The sequence below is a fragment of the Mustela lutreola genome, chromosome 13 (genome assembly GCF_030435805.1).
Source record: "Mustela lutreola isolate mMusLut2 chromosome 13, mMusLut2.pri, whole genome shotgun sequence".
In the NCBI taxonomy this organism is placed as follows: Eukaryota; Metazoa; Chordata; class Mammalia; order Carnivora; family Mustelidae; genus Mustela; species Mustela lutreola.
Genome location: NC_081302.1, coordinates 44,338 through 65,305, shown reverse-complemented (window position 1 = coordinate 65,305; position 20,968 = coordinate 44,338). Strand labels below are relative to the sequence as shown.

The 20,968-nt window shown below is 45.1% G+C and overlaps 1 protein-coding gene and 1 long non-coding RNA gene across 11 annotated transcripts; one reads left to right on the top strand and one right to left on the bottom strand.

Moving 5' to 3' along the window:
- Positions 1–6,753: 6,753 nt before the first annotated feature.
- CHAMP1 (chromosome alignment maintaining phosphoprotein 1) lies at positions 6,754–20,369 on the bottom strand. Of its 8 annotated transcripts, none has more exons than XM_059144051.1 (4): positions 20,272–20,369; positions 17,740–17,802; positions 15,177–15,278; positions 6,754–10,264 (listed from the first exon to the last, which is right to left on the bottom strand). In XM_059144051.1, the coding sequence occupies exon 4, from the start codon at positions 10,208–10,210 to the stop codon at positions 7,766–7,768; it is 2,445 nt and encodes an 814-aa protein (XP_059000034.1). In that variant the 5' UTR covers positions 10,211–10,264; positions 15,177–15,278; positions 17,740–17,802; positions 20,272–20,369; the 3' UTR covers positions 6,754–7,765. The 8 variants fall into 8 exon arrangements, with proteins under 8 accessions (XP_059000034.1, XP_059000035.1, XP_059000029.1 ...); XM_059144052.1 differs by having other exon boundaries at positions 15,177–15,248; XM_059144046.1 differs by lacking the exon at positions 20,272–20,369 and adding an exon at positions 19,939–20,085.
- LOC131813674 (uncharacterized) lies at positions 10,262–15,178 on the top strand. Of its 3 annotated transcripts, XR_009346888.1 has the most exons (5): positions 10,262–10,636; positions 11,226–11,323; positions 11,651–11,712; positions 12,290–12,463; positions 14,041–15,178. It is a non-coding gene; the product is annotated as an uncharacterized LOC131813674 (long non-coding RNA). The 3 variants fall into 3 exon arrangements; XR_009346889.1 differs by having other exon boundaries at positions 11,651–12,463; XR_009346887.1 differs by having other exon boundaries at positions 11,226–12,463.
- Positions 20,370–20,968: the final 599 nt, after the last annotated feature.

Here is a 20,968-nt window from a genome sequence, read left to right as displayed (position 1 = left end):
GTCACCAGTCTTGGAGATCATTTTCTGTATTTGACATGAAAAGCAAAGACAACAAAAATAAAAATAAACAAATGGAACTACATTAGGACTAAAAAAAGTTTCACATGAAAGGAACCCATTTATAAAATGAAAATGCAGCCCATGGAGAGAGAAAAATATCTTAACACAAGATACCTAATAAGGGGTTAATATCCAAAATATGTGAGGAATTCATACGACTCAACAGCAAAAAACCTACAAATTACCCAATAAAAAAGGGGGCAAAAGACCCGAATAGATCTTCTTCAAAGAGGACATCCCAGATGGCCAACAGGTACATGAAAAGGTGCGCAACACCATTGCTCATCAGAGAAATAGAAGTCAAAACCCCAAGGAAGTATCACCTCACACTTGTCAGAGTAGTTAAAATCGCACAGACAGGAGAGCAAGTCTTGGCAAGGTTGTGAAGGAAAGGGAACCCTTGTGCACCATTAGTGGGAACGCCAAGTAGTAAAGCCACTACGGTATGGCAGTGTGGAGATTCCTCAAATTAAAAATAGAACTACCATATGATCCAGCAGTGCCACTGTGGGCACTGTTTACACATTCATCACAGCATTATTCACAGTAGCCAACGTATGGAAATAACCTCAGTGTCCACAATGGATGGGTGGATAAAGAAAATGGAATATTATGTGGCCTCATAAAAGGAAACCCTGCCATTTTCAACAATGTGGATGAACTTGGAGGGCATTATGCTAAGTGAAGTAAGCCAGACAAAAAAGACAAATACTGCATAGTGTCACTTACAGGTCAGTGTGAAAAAAAAAAGTCCAACTCCTAGAAACAGTAAAATGGTGGCTGACAGGACTAGTGTGTGAGGGAAATAGAGGTTAGTGAAAGTCCTAGGTTATTCAGTTATAAGATTAAGGTCAAGGATCTTATGTATGACCTAATGACTGTTGATAACACTGTATTGTGTAATTGGAATTTGCTAAGAGTAGAATTTCTCATCAAAAACGCAAATATGTGAGGTGACACAAACTGATTGTAATCCTTTCATAATGTATACATGTTACAAATCAGTATGTTGTACACTTTGTTACAGATCTGTCAGTTATACCTCAAAGCTGGAAAGTAAGTAGGTAAAAACGCAGTACTCCCTCTGAGAGTTTCCTGAGATCTGTCCCCAGGGCTTTCCGAAAGTCACTTTGAGATTACTGATTTAAAACAATAATACATCTGTATGACGGGTTACCTTGGTATAAAGCACTTCCATATACACTTCCCAGTTTTGGCTTAGACTCACTTTTAAGATTGGTTGGGTAGGACATAGATGAACTCCCTTTTATAAACTAGGAAACAGGTTTAGAGATGTCTAACACCTGTTGCTGGCAAAGTCAGAAGCTGCTTTCATATCTGTAAAGTTTTTATTAATAATTACCCAGAAAAAAAGGTTTCTGAGTTTGCCACATGTCTAAGAGATGGTAGAAATGTTCTTCACATGGACATACCCCATGGGAGTTGCAGCCTACATCACGGGGAGGGGATACAGTGCTCAGTGTGACTGAGGGGCGGTGTGGGGCTGGCCACCTTTTGGGTTGCCTTCTATATTTGCCTTTCAAAATTTTCTTTTTTTTTTTTTTTCTATTGTTTCTCATTTTAGATTCCAGTCTGGTATTATTTGGCTATCTAATAGTTTTAATAATTATATTCAAATGTGAACCTAGCAAAGCAGAACATTAACTATCAGTATTTTAATGGATCTCAGTGTTGCTAGTAAATTATAAACACCAGCTAACTGAAGGAATTCCTCAAATCTGACATGAATTAGGCATTCTGAAGAATCTCATTTACATATTTGGAAATAAGTTTTCACTTGCTTGATAATAGTGCTTACCAAGGCATCATCTCCCACTTCTTGAGTCATGTGACAGTGAGACCCTTGGGGTAAGATGAGGCAGCTCATAGGCAACAGGTTCTCTGTACAGATCTTCACAAGGAAAGCGGGGGGTGTGGCTGTGGCCTGGGGGCACCTCTGGCCGTGTCCTGCACACGTAGGGGACCCAGCTGGTGAAGAGCGTCGGCTTCTTCACATCCCACCACGAGAAAGGATCTTTTAGGTTCGCCTGTTATGGAATTCTCATTTGTATCTGTTTTCTCAACTCTGATAAAAGGAGAGAGAATTATCTACACTTTAAGTGGATTCGTTTGCTATTCTGTTCTTCTTATCTTTAGAATTAAGGACATGTCAGAGATTAAAGTGAAGAAGTAAGTAAAGTGAAGAATTAGGTATTTGATTTGTTTGATCTGTGTTAATAGCAAAAAAAGAGAAAAATGACAGAAAATAAGTTTATTTTCAGAACAGTATTCAGTCAACAGGGTTTTTTTTTTTTAAAAGCAAATTAGCCTACTTCAATCCACCAGTTAATTGTTTCAACCCAGCCCCAGCTATAGCAAGTTTGAATGATAGTAATTGCTATATGAAGATTCAGTTTTAATTCTTTATTTTTAAAATTTGTCACTTCAGTGAAGTTTAGAAAAATGCTGTCTTCTCTGTGTGAGCTTCTGTTGGGCTGTATTTTGGTGGAAAGCTAACAGCTTCTTGTAAGTGCTTCTCCTTTGTATCAAAAGCATGTTTATCATGTAATGTTTTAAATTTCTCCCCAAATTCTTCACTGTTACACATCTATAGGAAAAATAATTACATTAGTAACTTTGTATCACAAAAGATGTCCTGGCAGACTTAAGCAGTCTATCCCTTAGAGGAATGGCATTTTTCAACAATAATAGCATTTTTAGTAAAACAGTTCAAATTATTGTCATCGTAGAAATTATTGTCCTGTCAAGGTGCCAAACTCAGAGCTGTGTTGCCTACATATAATTACCTGGCCACACACGCTTGAGGTAGCCATTTCCTACATCACTTGGACTCTACTTTTCTGAACTAAAAAGTGGAACAACTGATTTGACAAAGGATTCTTGTGCCACTCTAGGGTGTGAGGGCCAATGTAGGAGATGTTTGGGTAACAAACTCTGGCAGTTATTGGATGTCTTAACAGCTGGTAGAAACCATGATATCCAGACTCACGCCTTGCTATGGACTGAACTTTGTCCCCGCAGAGTTCACGTATTAAAGCCCTAACTCTCCTCCCTCCCCCGTGTGAGTGTATCTGGAGTGAAGAAGTCATCAGTGTTCAATGGGCTCATAAGGATGGGGCCCTGATCTGGTAGGATTAGTGTTCTTGTAGGAGGAGACACGAGAAGGTGGCCATCTGCAAGCCAGGGAGTCCTCACCGAAATACCTGGCACCTTGATCTTGGACTTCTGGCCTCCTGAACTGTGAGATAAGGATCTGTGTCTGAAGCTGCCCATCTGCCCACTGTATTTTAACAGTGGCTGGAGCTGAGTGAAACAGGCCTGTCCCAGGAAACCTGAGGACTGAGAGGGTGCAGGAAGGAACCCAGTGGTGGCTCCCCTCTCCTGGATCATCCCAACAAGATTTGGTCATTCCTGTGTTACAAAGAAAATTCCTCAGGCAAAAGTGCTACATCAAAACATAAAATGGAAATGTCCTCCAGCTAGCATTTGAACTCCTAACACTACATCCTACATACAGACCCACACAAGTACAGACAGTAAGCACACCAGCTGTCCCCACACCCTGCTGTAACAGGAGAAATGGGAAATGTCTGGCTGGCAGAATACTGACACTGAAATGTCCAAAGTGTGTTACAAAGTTAGAATTGCAAGATGTGCTTTAAGAAAGCACACATTGGATGTTTAATGTTAAACACATTGGATGTTTGTGTGTGCTAGAAAATATCTGAAAAGATGTGTACCAATGTGAAGTAGAGGGTCAGTTGTTCTACAACAAAGGAAGAATACTCAGCGGGGAAAAGATCTCCCCAGTGAATAGTGCTGCGTTCTGGACAGCTGTGGGCAGAAAAATGAAATCAGACCACTTTCTTACACCACACACAGAACTAAACTCCAGACAGATTAAAGACATAAATGTGAGACCTGAGACCGTAAAACTCCTAAACCATAGGCATTAATCTTGTAGAAACCAGCCTTAGCAACATACTGGTTGGGTGCTGCATCTCAGGCAAGGGAAACAAAAGCAAAAATAAACTCTTGGGATGACACCAAATGAAAAGCTTCTGTACAGCAAAGGAAACCACCAACAAAACAAAAAGCTTACAGAATAGAACATACTTGCAAATGACATATCTGATGAGGGGTTAATATCCAAAATACATAAAGATTATATCAGTTCTGAGAAAAAACAACCAATCTGATTAATAAGTGGGCAGAAGACCTGAGAAGACATTTTCCCAAAGACATGGATGGTCAAAAGGGGGCACATGGGTGGCTCAGTCTGTTAAGCATCTGCCTTTGGGACCTCATGATCCGAGGATCCTTGAATTGAGCCACACACCTTGGGCCCCTTGCTCAGCCGGGAGCCTGCTTCTCCCTCTGCCACTTCCCCTGCTTGTGTGCTCGCGCACGCTCTCTCTCTCTGACAAATAAATAATCTTCCAAAAAAAAAAAAAAAACCATGAAAAGGTTCACAACATCCCTAATCATCAGGGAAATGCAAATTAAGACCACAATGCGAGATCACACTTCTATTAAATTTAGATTCTATTCAGAGTGGGTAGAATAAAAAAGACAAGAGGTAACAAGAGCGGGAGAGGATGTGAAGAGGGAACCCTTGTGCACTGCTCTAGTGGGAGTGTAAATTGGTGCAGCCACTGTGGAATATGGCATAGAAGTTCCTGAGAAAACTAAAAATGGAAATACCATATAATTCAGTAATTCCACTGCTGGTTATTTTCCCAAAGAAAACAAAAACACTAATTTGAAAAGATACATGTACCCCTGTGTTTATTGTAGCATTATTTACAATAGCCAAGATACAGAAGGAGCTTGTGTCCATCCACAAATGGATAAAGATGTTACAGATATATATGTGTGTGCATGCACACGCGTGTATATATGCAGACGATGATTACTCAGTCACAAAAAAGGAATGAGATCTTGCCATTTGCGACAGCATGGATGGACTGAAGAGGGTTTTATGCTAAGTGAAATAAATCAGAACAAAAGCAATACAAATGATTTCTCTTCTATGTACAATCTGAAAACAAAACAAACAGAAACAGACTCCTAAGTACGGAGAGCAAACCAGTGGTTGCCAGAGGGGAGAAGCGGATGGAGGGGCTGGGCAAAATGGCTGAAGGGAGGTTAAGAGGTACAAACATAAAAATACTCAAGCTTTTAGGAAAAATACAGGAAATATGCCACAATTTAATAGTGAATGCAGGTAGGGTTAAGATGATTTTTAGTTGTTTTCTAATTTTTAAAAGGATTTATGTACAAAAATAGATTTTCATTCTCATTCCAAATGAATTCAGATCTGAGTTAGTAAGCATCCTTCTGTCTTCATCTAAGACAAAGCTGTAGAATATTAAAAACAAAAGGAGTGTGGTGCCTGTTTGGCTCAATTGGCAAAACATGAGGCTCTAGATCAAGGATTCAAGTCCCACGTTGGGTGTAGACCTTAAAAATGTAAAAAAAAAAAATCTTAAAAAACAAAAACAGTATCTGCTACAGACAGATCCCAGGTAAGTCAATAGGTCACCTAAAATATAAGTGTCAGGCCCATGAATGTTGAGTGAAGTCTAGTAATCTTTCATATTACATAAAACTCACTGGACTGAGCTCATTTAAAATAGTTGTAATTACAGAGGAAAATAGGATCACATTGACTAGAAATGAAGATGTAGATAGGGTCACACTGACTAAAGCTACTGTATAGGAGGCAAAATTGCCAAGGTTAAAAAAAAAAGGGGTGGGGTAATCTTGATCCTGAGGTAACATGAGAAAAAAGTGGAAAGCCATTAAGTGAGGTGAGCCAGGGACACACCGGCTTGACCAAAGGCCAAAACTATTCATCCATCTCCTACTCTAGCATAGTATTTTCTAGATTATGAAAAACCCACAGTAGATGGCAAGTCATCTGGGATCTGGTTGGCTCCACCTTGAGCAAAGGTCTAGGAAGGATTCTGTGAGAAGTTTGCACCAGAAGTGCAAAGTCCTAAGGAAAACAATCTGTTACACTTAACAGCTGGTTTGAGACCGAAGGCCTCCAAAGGGTTTCTGGGTGCTGCACACCTTTGTCTTTTCCAGTCCTCATTTTGAGTCAGTTTAGATGAGAACAAGACCACCGTCTTATCCAAGGAATCCTACTTATCCTTCTTGTTGGCCTAGAAGGCAACTCCAGTACTGGAAGGTTTTTCTCAAGGGGCCCAATGTAAACTGACATCAACTACTCACCAAAGAGGTGCGGCCTGGAGCTTGTAACATCCTCCCAGGAATCTATAAACACCAACATCTTCCCAGGATTCTATAAACACAGTGTCTTCTCAATCGGCATATTAATTTGGATGTTATGAAAAAAAGTGCTTGCTGTTCAAAAATGTCTGGGAACAGCTTCATTAAAGGCAGTCTCTCAGCCCTTGGCTGCATAGGAGAACCCTCATGGCACTGAATGCTTCACATGGGTTTTACCAGTCAGCCAGGATGTGGATCTCTCACAAAATGTAGTGTTTCCCTCATGTACCCGACCACAGAGCTGAGAAAACACAGCTTAGAAACTGCTGCTCCAGATGGGAAAATTAGCATGCTGAGAACAGGGGGAGAATCATGGGCTCTCGGTATCACACAAGGAAAATTACACAAAAGAAAACACACACATAAGGGTGCTGCTGACATGAAAGCCTTTGTTTTAATTTGGTTGATACACATTTGACAAAATATTTTAGAACAAAATGATCCACAAACAGGCACAAGGTATTTACGGCAACAACTGTGGAAAACATACAATCGACATACTCTCAAACAGAAATGTCTCCTTACAAAAGTTTCTACTGTGAATCTGGAAGACTCTCAGGTCCTACTCATTACTAGGTCTGAACCCCACCTAGAAGGCGTGTTAGGCCCAGGAGCAGGAAGTGCAGTTCCGACAGGTTTGGCAGTTAAGGATCATCTGTTGGTGTGAGCTCACAGGGAAGCAAAGAGACAGACCCGGGAGTGGGGTGGCACGGGGGACGGCGGTGCAGAATGGAAGACTCAGAAGGAACAACTAAGGACAGGACCTAAGTCACACTCATCTTTCCCAGTTTCCTAGAGAAAGCCACAAATCTTCTTAAACTTACTCAACATCTCTTTTAGCAGAAAATCAGCAACCCTGAGACTCCAATTTTCCATGACATAAAAGCTAATAAACACCTAGAACTGCTCAAGATTTATAAACTAACTTTATATGATCAAAAAGGAACTTAAGATCTGAAAATATATTGAAGAGAAAAAAATTTCTCAAATTTTTCATGCCTAATTCTCAAACATTCCAACTAATAATTTCCACTGTCTGAAGTTAGTTTCACAAAAAGATACACTTTGACTAGATGTTTTAAATTGAGTACAACTTGCTCTTGGTAAGTGGGCCTCTGACATCTTCATAGGATTCAAATATATTCAAAAGAAATTAGAGAAATTTTATCCATTGGAATAAAGTTACAAATTTATTGACTTACAAGATAGCCACAGAGACATGAAAAAAAAACCCCAAAATGTTCATTCTCTGTAGTACTACTGAGACAATTAAGCACAGTACAGCATACACATCAACAACTACTGGTCCAACTATGCTATCTAACTATGCTTTACACAGTTTCAACAAACAAAACTGTAGATCACATACCCACACCATGTGTAAAAATCAAATCGGCTGCTCCTCCAGTGGCTGTTCAAGAGCTTCCATCAGCTTTTTATTTGCCTCCTCATTATGCCGGCTTTGACAGTGAGTTAAATGTTTCTTAAAGCCTCTTGGGAAATTTGATTCAAAATTACAACGTGGACATTTAAGTAAACTCTGCCCGTGGGCTGCTACATGATTTTTAAGGAGAGATTCCAAAAGGAAAGCCTTTCCACAAATTGTACATTTGTAAGGGCTATGAACATTATGCTTATTAACCAAATGGTGCAAAACTGCACCTTTTTTCATAGCTCGACAGCAACAAATTTTACAGTAATACTTTCCTTTTCCACGCTTCATATACTTTGCAATCTCTTCCTCAGAGATGAAAGCCTCTTTCTCTTCAGTAAATTGTAAGACATTTTTGGACTGCTCTGGACTAGTCATGTCCATTTTGTTCTCTTTACTAAAATCAATAGATTCTACATCAACCTGTTCTTGATCACTGCTTGATTCTTGGCCCTTGCTGTCTAGCACATCTAAATCTGCTTTTATATACTCACTGCTGCTCAGCTCAGCATCTGAGTTCTCTTGGTTGTCCCTCTTGAGCTTCTTTGAGGAAGGAAATAAGGTGTCAGAATCTAAGAGTTTCTTAGGTGTAGCTAGTAGTTCTTCCTGAACCAAAATATCACACTTTTGATCATCTATGGCATCTGTCTGTAGTTCATCACCAAGCTCCACTCCCTTCTGAGATTCTGAGAAGAGAGCAGATTTGGGAAGTTCAGGGAAAAGGGTGTGTTTCCGGGGCTCGGGAAAAAGAGCACGTTTTCGTGGTTCAGGAGATGCTGGAGGGGCTGTTTTGCTGGGCTCAGAAAACAGGGTGGGTTTTCTAGGTTCGGTATCAAGAGAGAGAACAGGTTTCCATATATCGGAGGTTGCCTTAGGGGACTCAGATGGTCCAGAAGGTTTCCGAGGTTCAATAAAGAAGGAAGACTTCCAGAGGTCAGGGGAACCACCACGGGAACTTTTCTGGGACTCGGGAAAATCAAGTGAAGCAGGGGAAGTTTTTCGCTGATCAGAAGAAAGCTTCCAAAGCTCTGGAGATCCTGAAGGTTTTCTGAGCTCTGGAGATCCCGCTGGACTGCGGATCTCTGGGGACAATGGTGGGCCTGGTTTGCGAAGCTCAGGAGACAAGGGCGGTCCTGCTTTGCGAAGCTCAGGGGACACCGAGGGAACTGCCTTCCAATGTTCAGGTGACAGGGTGGGAGCTGTTTTTCGGAGTTCTGGAGGGCCAGACTTCCACGACTCAGGAGACCCAGGGGGAGACTTCCAGGAGCCCGGTGAGACTGACGAAGACTTCCAGGATGCAGGGGACACAGAGGAAGTTGGTTTCCATGGTCCAGGTGAGATAGAAGGAATCGGCTTCCAAGGACCAGGAGACACAGATGGAGCAGGTTTAGCTGGCTTCCAAGGTCCTGATGATGCTGAAGGACTGGATTTCCAAGACCTTGGGGATCCAGGTGGCCCTGGCTTCCAAGAACCTGGTGACACAGCTGGGGCTGGTCTTCTGGGTTCTGGAGAGACAGCAGGGAATGGCTTCCAAGGTTCCGGAGACTCCGATGGGGATGGCTTCCTTGGCTCAGGGGAGATAGTCCGGGCTGGTTTCCGAGACTCTGGAGATGCAGTCGGGGATGGACCCCAAGGGTCAGGGGAAGCAGCCAAAACTGGTGACTCTGGAGATGAGCCTGAAGGTGGGCCCAGTGTTTCTGGGAAATGGGAGTGTTTCTGGGGTTTAGTAAGAGAGGCCTTTACTGGCTCAGGAGATATAGGGGCAAGTTTCTGTGGTTCTGGAGAAGGAATAGGGACTGGTTTCTGAGACTCAGAAACAACAGGGACTGATTTTGGAACTTCAGGAGAAGAAACAGAGGAAGATTTTGGAGGCTCAGGAGAAGGAAGAGAAGGTGTCTGTGGCTCAGGAGAAACAACAGCGCCAGGCTTCTGAGGCTCCAGGGAAGTGAGAGGTGTAGGTTTTGGGGATTCTGGAGATAAAATTGGGCCAAGTTTCTGTGTTTCTATGGAAAGGGCAGGTATGGGTTTTGGGAGTTCTGAATTAGAGGGTGTTTTCTGGTGTTCCGAAAGAGGAGGGCTTTTCCCAGGATCTGTTTCTTTGTTTAGCTGATTTTTTGGTTTCTCATTCCACTTCTCTGGGCCTGCATGTTTAGAGGTGATGTGATAGTACACATTGGAGTACATCTTGCTGGTGAAGAAGCACTTATGGCAGTGGAACAGCTTTGCACTTTTCTGGTAAAATATCATTTTACCCAACCCACCAGCATCCATTTCATCACAAAATTCTGGATGGGCGGTGCCCATATGGATCTGCACATTTTCATAATCTGCGCCTCGGAAACTGCAGTGGTCGCACTCCAAGCGTGATGGTGGTTTACGGATTTCCTGGAATACTTCCATTTCTCTTTCTGTCACAACACACGCGATTATCTTCTGTAAAACCTTTCAACAGTACTGCAATAAAGCAGAAATAAATTATTTTCAGGGAATACAACTTTGAAAAAAAAACACTGTTCTCTATCCCTTCTGTAACTGCATAATTTTAAGTCTGGAATAGCATGTGTATTTATCAGATACCTCAATAAAGATTTTGAAGAGAAAGGAAACATGGAACTAACCTTTAACTGAGATCCAGGAACTGTGACTTTTAGAGGTATCACCTCATGTAATCCTCCTAAAATCATGACTTAGTATTATTTTTATTTGTAGATGAAGAAACAGGTTCAGAGAGATGCCTCACCCAGGTTATAACGGTGACCCAAGCCTGACCGCAGAATCACCTACCATGTGCCTTACATCTTGACTCTGAACCCCAGAATCAACAAGGTAGCTGTCAGCATATAAAGCTTAGCCAACACCGAAATTAACGGTAGGCAATTTAAGGCTGAGCAAGGAACTAGCTCCACTTCAGAGAGCATTTGTTAAACTAAAACTAAAACATGAAAAGATGACTTTTTAAAAATATCAACACATTTTGTAATGTTTTATCCATCCTAATATCAAGTATTTTATTTATTCATTTAATAAATGAACTATTTTCTGTGCCCTGTTTTTCTAGGCACATGGGTTTAAAGAGAGGTCTTATACTATGGTGCTTAGCCACATGTGCACAGATGGCTCTCAAGGAAAGACGCTCAAGCCTAGATCTGGAATGATGTAAAGGCAGTTTGTCTGGCAAAGGGCAATTCGGATGGATGACACCCTTGAGGCAGGAGCCTGCCTGCCAGTATTAGAAGTTAGGGTTAGGGTTAGCAAGTCTTCGAGGGTGGTGGAAAGTACAGGAGCTCATAGTTAAAAATGTAGTCATTTATGCAGAACAACGTATTTACACAGTATCACTTGTTCTATGCATACACAATCTTGCACAAACACATCCTACACGAATGAGATATTAAACACACTGCTTTCATTTCAGGAAGAGAAAGTGGCTCTGGAGAAAGAAGACCAGGCTCCTGAGGCTTCAGGGCGAGGAGAAGGTTTCAGAGATTCTAGAAACCAAAGGAGGCCAAGTTTGTATGTTTCTACTTATATAGAGAATAAGCACTAAATTTCCTTGCGTATCCTGAATTGGGGGTATTTCTGAAGGAAAATTCCTAGAAGTGAATTACCTGGTTCAAAGGTGATTTAATTTAAAATCGACACATTTCATAAAACTCTCAAGAAGTACATACCAAGCAACAGTGTATATACCAGGGATAATTCCCCAACTCCCTCATCAATACTGAGCATTATTAAACTTCTAAGTAAAAGCTGGAGTTGCAGCATTATTTTAAGGTGCTTTTCTTTAATAAGAGTGAACATTTTCCCTTGTTTATTAGCCATTGTGTATTTCTTTTGTAGGATGTGCCTTGTCCATTTACTTATCTGTAAATAGTCTGCATAAAAGAAATTATCCCTTTACTGTAAGTATTTTCCTAGTTTATCATGTCTCTTGACTTTATGGTATGTATGTGTACATATATATGTGCTTTTTTTCCACACACAGCTAGTTTATGTAAAAATTAGAAACTTAAAAGGTATTTTCCTTATGACGGTTATATATTATGCTTTCCCGCTCCATTACTTTTTAAAGCAGTCAATATTTTTTTCCTATGATTTTGAGGATTTCATTCTTTTTATATCTGTACTTTTTTGGGGGGAGGGGCAGAGGGAAAGAGATCTTTAAACAGGCTCCATGCCCTGGGTGGCAGAGCTCCACTTGGGGCTCAATCTCACAGCCTTGGGATCATGCCCTGAGCTGAAACCAAGAGTCCGACGCTTAACCAACTGAGCTGCCCAGGTACCTCTTTATATTTGTATTTTTACTCTATCTGGTAAAAAGAGACAGGGATTCAGCCTATTTTTTTCCACTCCAAATGGATAGTTCAGTTGTCTCTGCAACTTTTTTTCTCACTGATCTGTAATGTTCCCTTTAGCATTACTAAATTTTGTGTTTAGAAATCCATTCTGGACTCTGTTTTATTTTTAAATTTTTTTTAGGCAATCTCTATCCCCGACATGGGGCTCAACTCAACTCAACATGGGGCTCACACTCTTCCAACTGAGCCAGCCAGGCACCTCGGACTCCCTTCGATTCTCTACAGGTTCCATCTGGTATGCTCCCCTCAACATGAAAACTCAGCAAGTGCTAAAGGAGATTCTGTGACATACACAGTGAGTTTATCCAAGTGAATGAATCACAAAGTCCTTCCTCATTAAATTATGTCCTATCCTTTACCAAAAGTATCAGCTACCACCAAGAGCAGACACTGTTTTCTGTGCTAATAGTAATTACAAGGTTAAAACGTGTTCCTTCCACATAACTGCTCCTCAAAATACAGTAAAGACTAGAGACACTTATCTATATTCAGTGGCTCCCGCTTTAATAATTTCAAAAATATTAACTTAAAAAATTTAACATTTCTAATTTTGATAACTTGTTTTTAAAATGTTATTATTGACACTGTTTTCTATCACCCATATCACTGGTGTTTCATTTGCATTTTGGGGGTGCGGTCTAAATTTAAAAAGGTGAGAAGACAGTTGAGGAAACAAGTGCTTTTCAGAAAGTAGTAGACCCTTCTGAATTACCCTGCAGCCATCTTGGCTTTTAGAAAATTGTTTTTAGGGCTATACAGACTAAAAAAAGAACATGATCACTTAGTACCGAAGAAAAATCTCTGAAAAGAATCTTCAGCTAACAAACATAGTGAGGAAAAGGTGTAGAAAGAACATGTAGGTTAATGACGCCCCTCAGGCCCAATGTCTCATAGAACTAGAAGAATGTTAAAAGAAAAGGCTGCAATATCTCAATAACCCCATCTGGCCATAAGTGGCCATAATGAATAGTCCAGGGATATTCCTATTAAATAAGGTGGACATCAGATATTAAAGCACACCATTATATTACAATATGCCCTACATCAAATATATTATAACACAGAGGTTAAGACCTCATGCTTGCTGGGTTTGAGTGAGTCCTGTTTCACTCGATGGCTTTGTTAAGTTGCTGAATCTTTCTATGCTTCAGTTTCCTGGACTCTCCAATGGTTCTGTAGCATATTTAGAACAGTATCTGGTGGTGAGCCCTCAGTGTCAGCTATGATTATTAAACTAGAAACCACAAGGGTAGCATCTAACAAATACTTTACTTTCTGGTAAGTAAATATTCCACAATGACCATGGTAAAGTTCGGGCTGACCAACACGCAGTATCTCATCTGAAATATACTCAAGTCCTACTCACTACAGGAAGCGAGGCTTTGTACTTTCATGATTTGAGTTTCTTAAGCTTAAATGAACTGCTAACTATGGAGACTTTCCCCACCTTCTCAAGAAAGTGGGGTATAGGGGCACTTGAGTGGCTCAGTCGAGCCACTTAAGTGGCTGCCTTCGGCTCAGGTCATGATCCCAGGGTCCAGGTTGGGCTCTCTGTTCAGCAGGAGTCTGCTTCTCCCTGCTGTTCCCCCTGTTTGTCCTCTCTCTCTGCCAAATAAATAAAATCTTAAAAAGAAAGAAACAAATTGGTGTTACAGTAGGAGAAAATATTTTTACTTAGTGACCTCTTTCCTCACTTTGCCTGATTTAAAGTCCCATCAACAAAACAACTTTTTTCATTTCCTGTATGTTAACTCATCAACTTTTTACCGATACTAACTCATAAAATAGAGGGTCATCAATAAGCCCAGTAAGCACAATATAGGAATCAGATTACGAACTGTAAGAGTAAAGCATTTTCTTTTATTCCCACAGAAATTACTGGGCACACTATTCGGCCATCAGGAAGGTTTTTAAAAAGTGTTTCTGGCAAACTTACCCAATGAAAAGTTGACCTCTCTAGAAGTGCAACAAGTCGAGAGCTGGTCTCCTCTTCACCACACCCTCTATCCTGACGGCTGCCCAAGTGTTCCGGTGCCTTTCTACAGGCAAAGCTCTACCCTGTTTCTCCCTATTTCTACTTTCCATTGGCTGTATCTGCTTCTTGCCTCTCTGGAAATTCTACACTAACCCTACATTTTACAGCTGCTCCTGTAAATTACTCTATCTTTGATGAATATCACTTGGGCTAATTCCTGCTGCTTTTGCCTCCTGCAGCCTCCAGCTACCCCAGCTTCTCAGATCGGACGGACTCCTTTTGTTCTTAATTACTGTTTGTTCAATCATCAGCTTTCTCACCCCTTCATCCAGTGCCACTCAGTCAGTTCCTCAACCATCCTGTTCCCTCTGGTCTGTGTTAAACCCCACGACTCCTCAGACTTCAGTGCTCCCATCTCTTCCACCTGTCCCTGCCTATTTCCTCTTCCTACCATCACCTCTTCTGGCCGGTCTACCCAAACCTGCCTGCTCCCAGGCCTCATTATCATACCCTAATAACCTCTTACTTAAAACAAAAACAAAAACAGGAATTGTACAAAATCCACTTCTCAAACCCCGAACTCTATTATCTATGTGCGTGTCTAGTACACATTCGTCTACTACTATGTAGGAGTGCATGCATCTTCCTTGAGTATAAGCACTTTAAAAAAATGTTCACATCTTAAAAATATTCTCCTAAATGTTAAAAGGCAAACAAAAACATATGGAAAATTGTTAGAGTAACACTATAGGGGCGCCTGGGTGGCTCAGTGGGTTAGGCCTCTGCCTCTGGCTCAGGTCATGGTCTCAGGTTCCTGGGATCAAGCCCCACATCGGGCTCTCTGCTCAGCAGGGAGCCTGCTTCCCCTTCTCTCTCTGCCTGCTTCTCTGCCTACTTGTGATCTCTCTCTGTCAAATAAATAAATAAAAATCTTAAAAGAAAAAAAAAAAAAAGAATAACACTAAATCCAGGACAAATACATCCAGAGCAGGAAAGAGATAAAGATCTGCAGGCTTTTCTCTGGCAGACTTACCAGCTTATCTTCCTAGAAGTCTTAAGAGTATGTCTTCCAAGGGCAGGCAAGTCTACATGGCTTCTGAGTGAACTACAGAAAACAGACAAGGATGAGTTGGACCTGGGAAAAATAAATAAATAAATAAATAAATAAATAAATAAAGGAAGGAAGTGTAACCAAAACTACACTGTGCTAATCTGTAGCCTGCAGAAGAATTCTGCCTATTTCTCTCATTGTTCTGCTCCCCCCGACAGCGGCAGGGATCCAATCCACTTGCTTAATGAAATACCACCAAAGATGACCACGGATCCTACCCATGATACCAAGCACATCTAACTCTGCTTTAAAACCTACTATGGAATTAATGTCCTTGTCTAGAACCGCAGCACTCTCAAACCCACTATTTCACTTCAGCTGACAGGACAGCACTCAGCAGACTGCTGCTGTGACCACAGACTACAGGAACAGCTGATGTTCTGTCCATTATCCACACTACACTGCAGGGCAGCAAAGTACCAGGCAGCGAGGAAGGGACAAGAGAATCAACAGGACTAAAGGGCAGAGGAAAAGGCTTCGAGCAACAAGGAAGGAGAGGGGTGCTTCAGTGACGACTCAAGTCTCTTCACACGTGGATTTCAAAGAGAAAGTATCAGGGTCTGGGTAAGTTTTTAATTTGAAGAGAAAGGAAGAAAACTGGCCACAAGCAAGCTAGGTAACAGCTCACAACACACTTCTGCTGGTAAGTTCCGGCACATTCCTCAGCCTGTGGTCATTCTGATAGCTGTGCTCTCCCCGCCTCCAGTCTCCCTTCCTGGCAATCCACTCCATACAGTTTCTAGCCACGTCCCAAACACAAAAACTTAGTGGCATTTGCCTACTCACAATTCCTCAAAGTATCCCCAATATCACAGCATGCGGAGCTCTTCACCATCTGTCTGGCCGTGACCGGACCACACCCTATCTTGCCGCCCGGCCCTCCGGCAAGTCTTTCCACCCTTCAGGCAGAATTACTTCTTAAAGAATGGCCCACACGCTCTGCTCTCTGCACCGTCCCTCTTCCGTCCCCCTGTCCCCAACCCTCTTTGTGTGCACACCCCCCGTGCAGCCATCACTCTTTGGTACTCTAAGAGTCCGGCTCTTAGAGGGCAGGGGCTACCCATTCATCCCTGCAACCCTTGCACATCCCTGGCCCACGGTATATGCTCAGAAAGTACCTGTTCATTACCTCTAAAACATCCCATCATGAAGACTGCAGACCTGACCTTAGATTCACAGGATTTTAAAACTCAGAGAGACCTAAGCTACCATCTAGTTTTCAGATCACTGGGATTTGAAGCAGAAAGACTTCAGGGATCACCTACTTCAAAACTTCATTCATAGCCGAGGAAATGCAAACCTAGACATTAAGTAGAGTGATCAGGATGAAGCAAATAATCAGCTTCTGACCGAGGACCAGATTATCTATGTTCTTTCTACTTTATCTTGACTAAACTAATGCACTGGAATCTATAAGACCTTGACAAGGCAGTATAATGGGCAAAATCAAGAAGATGAATCCACAGAAAACTGCACTCCACAGTCTACACGGGAAAGATTTGGATCCACTGTCTCCAGTTCTGGGCAGGAAGGACACTTTGAGTTCGTAACACTAAGCAACATGCAAAAGAAAGTAGCCAGGATGGCAGTCAGTCTTTAAAAACATGTCTTTTGTGAGTACAGAAACTGATCAACTTCAAAATTGGAAGAATTGTGGATAATACGTAATGTGTCCTAGGAACAACAAGTGGAAACTAGCAGGAAAACAGATTCTAGCTCAAGATAAAGTTTTACAAACTACTCAATCATGGACTAGAATGAGCTGCTTTGCCAGGTAGGAGCCCTCTGTAATTATAAGGCAATGGCCAGTACAGGACTGAAAGAATCCTCAAGGGACTCAAGTCCAAACTCTTCACTTTACAATTGAGAAAACTGATGCTGATGGAGAAAAGTGGGCCTGAGATCACAAGAGTTAGGTCAGAGGAAGCCACAGAAGATCCTGATTTCCTGAATCTGGATCTCTGCTGAAACATCATGAGGTCTTTCCCACGGGCACGCTGCAACAATGAGTCCAGAATTCACCTCCTGGGTAGAGGTTAGACACTGAGATTCCTCCCAGCTTTAAGATCCTACCATTCCCCACCCCCCACTAAATTTCAGAGCTCCTAAGCCTACATATAAAAGTAAACTCTACACAGTCCAGACTAAGAACAGTTTCTCTGATCCTACCTTCTGCCTCTACAGACTATATGCTGTCCCTAAAAACAGTTCTAAGTGGTTTGCCAGCCCATCACCACATCACACCTATCTCCTATTCAGTAGCTTCCTTAAAGCCTAACACCTGGTCTTCATTAAAAACTCGGATGCTCTAGCTTTTAAAAACAAGACAGTATGGATAGCATGTTCAAGGCTAACTGGGTTCAACTAGTATATACCCACTAGCACTGCTCGTTACCACTAAAACTTAATTAAAAATCAGTAAGCTTTATTTTTTAGCTTTAGGTTAAAGAAAATATTGAAAGGAAACGTCTGTCTGTTTATTTACCTTTCCTCCTCTGCGCACGATTTCTCCCGTTATCGACCTCCTGTGTTAGTACGTTTGTTGCAACTGATGAAGAAATACCGATATATTACTATTCACTGCAGTGCAGAATTCCGTTAGGGGGTCATTCTATCTGTTGCACAAGCCTATGGGTTTCCACAAATGCAGTGTCACATACCCAGCATCACACAATGGAACAGAATAGTTTCACAGCCAGAACAAGTCCCTGTGACCCTCATAAACACAGGTCTTCTTATTGTCTCTGGTTTTGACCCCGTCCCTCTTTTAAGACTTTACGTATTCATTTGAGAAAGAGAGAGAGAGAGAAAAGGAGAGGGACAAGGAGACTCCGAACTGAGCGCAGAACCCGATGTGGAGCTTGATCCCACCACCCCGAGATCCTGACCTGAGTAGAAACCAAGAGTCAGAGGTTCAACTGATGAGCCACTCAGGTGCCTCCCCCCATGTATTTTTACAATTATGGTTAAATAGGGGTGCCTGGGTGGCTCAGTTGTTAAACGTCTGCCTTCAGCTCAGGTCATGATCTCAGGGATCGAGGACCTGGCTCCAGCCCAGGTCCTGGGATCGAGCCCCGCACTGGGCTCTCTGCTCTGCGGGAAGCCTGTTTCTCCCTCTCCCACTACCCCTGCTTGTGCTCCCTCTCTCACTGTGTGTCTCTCTGTCAGATAAATAAATAAAATCTTAAAAAAAATTATGGTAAAATTATGGTAAAATTCAAAGTTTACCATTCTAACAATTTTCAAATGCACAATTGAGTGGTACAGTATATCACAATGCTGTACAACTAACCCCATTTCCAGAACTTCTCATCACCAGAAACAGAAATTCTGTACCCATTAAACAAGAACGCCCCATTCCCGTCCTCCCACTGGCCCCTGGTAATCTCTATCCCGTTCTGTACCAGTGAATGGCATCACACACTTGTCCTGTGTTCTGGCTTACTTCACGTCCAACGTCTATATATAGCACAGCATGCATTAGAATTGTATTCCTTTTGGGACGCCTGGGTGGCTCAGTGGATTAAGCCTCTGCCTTCAACTCAGGTCATGATCTCAGGGTCCTGGGATCGAGCCCCACATCGGGCTCTCTGCTTAGCAGGGAGCCTGCTTCCTCCGCTCTCTCTGCCTGTCTCTCTGCCTACTTGTGATCTCTCTCTCTGTCAAATAAATAAACAAAATCTTAAAAAAAAAAAAAAAAAAAAAGAATTGCATTCCTTTTTTTTTTTTTCTTTTTTAATGATTTTATTTATTTGAGAGAGAGAGCACGAGAGGGGAGAAGGTCCTTCCCCGCTGCGGAGCTGGGAGCCCGATGCGAGACTCGATGCCCGGGCTCTGGGATCACGACCTGAGCCGAAGGCAGTAGCCAACGGAGCCATCACCCAGGCGCCCGAATCCTTTTCCTTTGTAAGGATGACCCCCAGCCACGGTGCACCAGTTTCCTTCCCGTCCGTCTGTGGATGCGCATTCGGAGTACTCCCTCCGTCGCTCTTCGAACAAAGCTGCTGCTCACACCGGCGTACAACGAGCGCTCCGAGTCCCTGCTCTCAGCCCTTCGGAGTCGAAGCCCAGGAGCGGAGCCGCCGGACCCCACGAACTCTGCTGAAGTCGGAGGAAGCACGACCCCCTTTCCTGCCGCATTCTTCGCGGCCGCCAGCCCCGCGCCCCGCCGACACCTGCCGTCTGCGTCCGCTCGCAGCCCCCGGGGGTGGGCGCCGCACCCTGCGCGGTGCGCACGGGCCATCGGACGCCTTCGGCGGAGAAGACCCGTTTGCAAGCCGGCTGCTCCTGTCGCTGGCCGCAGGAGCTCTTCCCGTAACCCGGACGGCAGCCCCGGACCGGCTCCGGGGTCGGTCTCCTCCGGGCTGCCCGGCCCGTTCCTGAGCAGCAACAATGACAAAAGCGCGCGCCGACGCGGGGCAGCGAGAACCCCGTCCCGGACGCAGGCGGAACGAGCGCCTCCCTCGCGCAGCCAGCTCCGACCTCCCCGCGGCGCCCCGCACGGCGCCTCCCGCCTCCCGCCGACGACGCGCGGCTCGCCCCCCGCCCCGAGGCCCACCCCGCGGCGGGCCCGGCGCAGGCCTGCTCCTCGGTGCGCGCCCGGGACGGGCCTCCGCACGCCCGGGCCTGCGGGACGCTCCGGCCCGCGCGACGCCCCTGCCCGCCCGCGCGACCCGCGCCTCACCGGTGGGCCGCGGCGGCGTCCACACTCGGGAAGGACGGCGGGAGCCGCGCTCGCGGTCCCCGGCTGCTCCGCGAGGCCCGGCGGCACGGCGGCCTCCCCAATGGCTGCGCGGCGCAGGCGCGGGCAGCGGGCGCGCGGGCGTGCGCGCGGCCGCCGGACGGGCCGGCGGGGGCTGATGGGAAGCGGGTTTGGCGTCCCGCGCCCTCCGGCGCGGCCCAATCCGGTTGCCGATCGCCGGGCGCCGCTTTGCCGGAAGCACGCTCGCGCGTCGAGCGGCCCGCCCCGCCTCCGGAAGTGACGTGACCGGTTCCCCCCACCCCCACGCCGAGGTACCTGGGCGCCGAGCGGGGCCGAGTGCCGGGTCGCAGGGCTCGCGGAGCTCGCGTCCGGCCGCGCCGCGGGAAGCGCTCCAGACCCCGACGGTGCGCGCCGGGGACGAGCGGCCGACGCCGCTGGGAGGCCGCCCCGCTCCGTCGGCGGCGGCGCCGCTGGGCCTTTCGGGGCTCTGTGCGCGGAGCGGGTGGCGCCCGTTTGCCGGCGCCGGCGCGTGTGGCCGCCGCTCGGCTTCCGCGTCGTCCCGCTGCGGCCGTGAGCCGCGGCCCGGCCTCGCTGTCCGTGAGCCGACGCCGTCCCGGCAAGGCCTCGGGGTGTTGCTTCTCCCCGCGAGGCCGCCGACGCCTTCCCGGAATGGAAAGGGCGGACGGGGCCGCGGGGCCGAGGCCGCGGGGACCGGAGTGCGGGTGCGGCTCGGCCCGGCTGAGGCGATGCTGCGCGGGAAGCGGGGCTGCCGGGGCCGGGGCGGGGGGCGTGTCCCGACGTCTGGGGCCCCGCGTCGTGCTCCGGCCGCCAGCCGCACGCTTGCTGCTCCCGGGGTGCCGCGGCCGCCGGGGAGACGCGTCGTTCCGAAGGCCTGAGCGGCGGCGGCGGGAGCGGCCCTGGGACCTGGCCGCGGGCGGGCGTGAGCTCGGGAGGCCGCTTCCCGTCTGAGGCCTCCGGTCGCGCTCCCCGAGGCCCGCCGGCGAGGGACGGC

Coding starts and splice junctions, on each gene's coding strand:
- CHAMP1 (XM_059144051.1), bottom strand. CDS start 10,210: ATGGAAGTATTCCAGGAAATCCGTAAACCACCATCACGCTTGGAGTGC.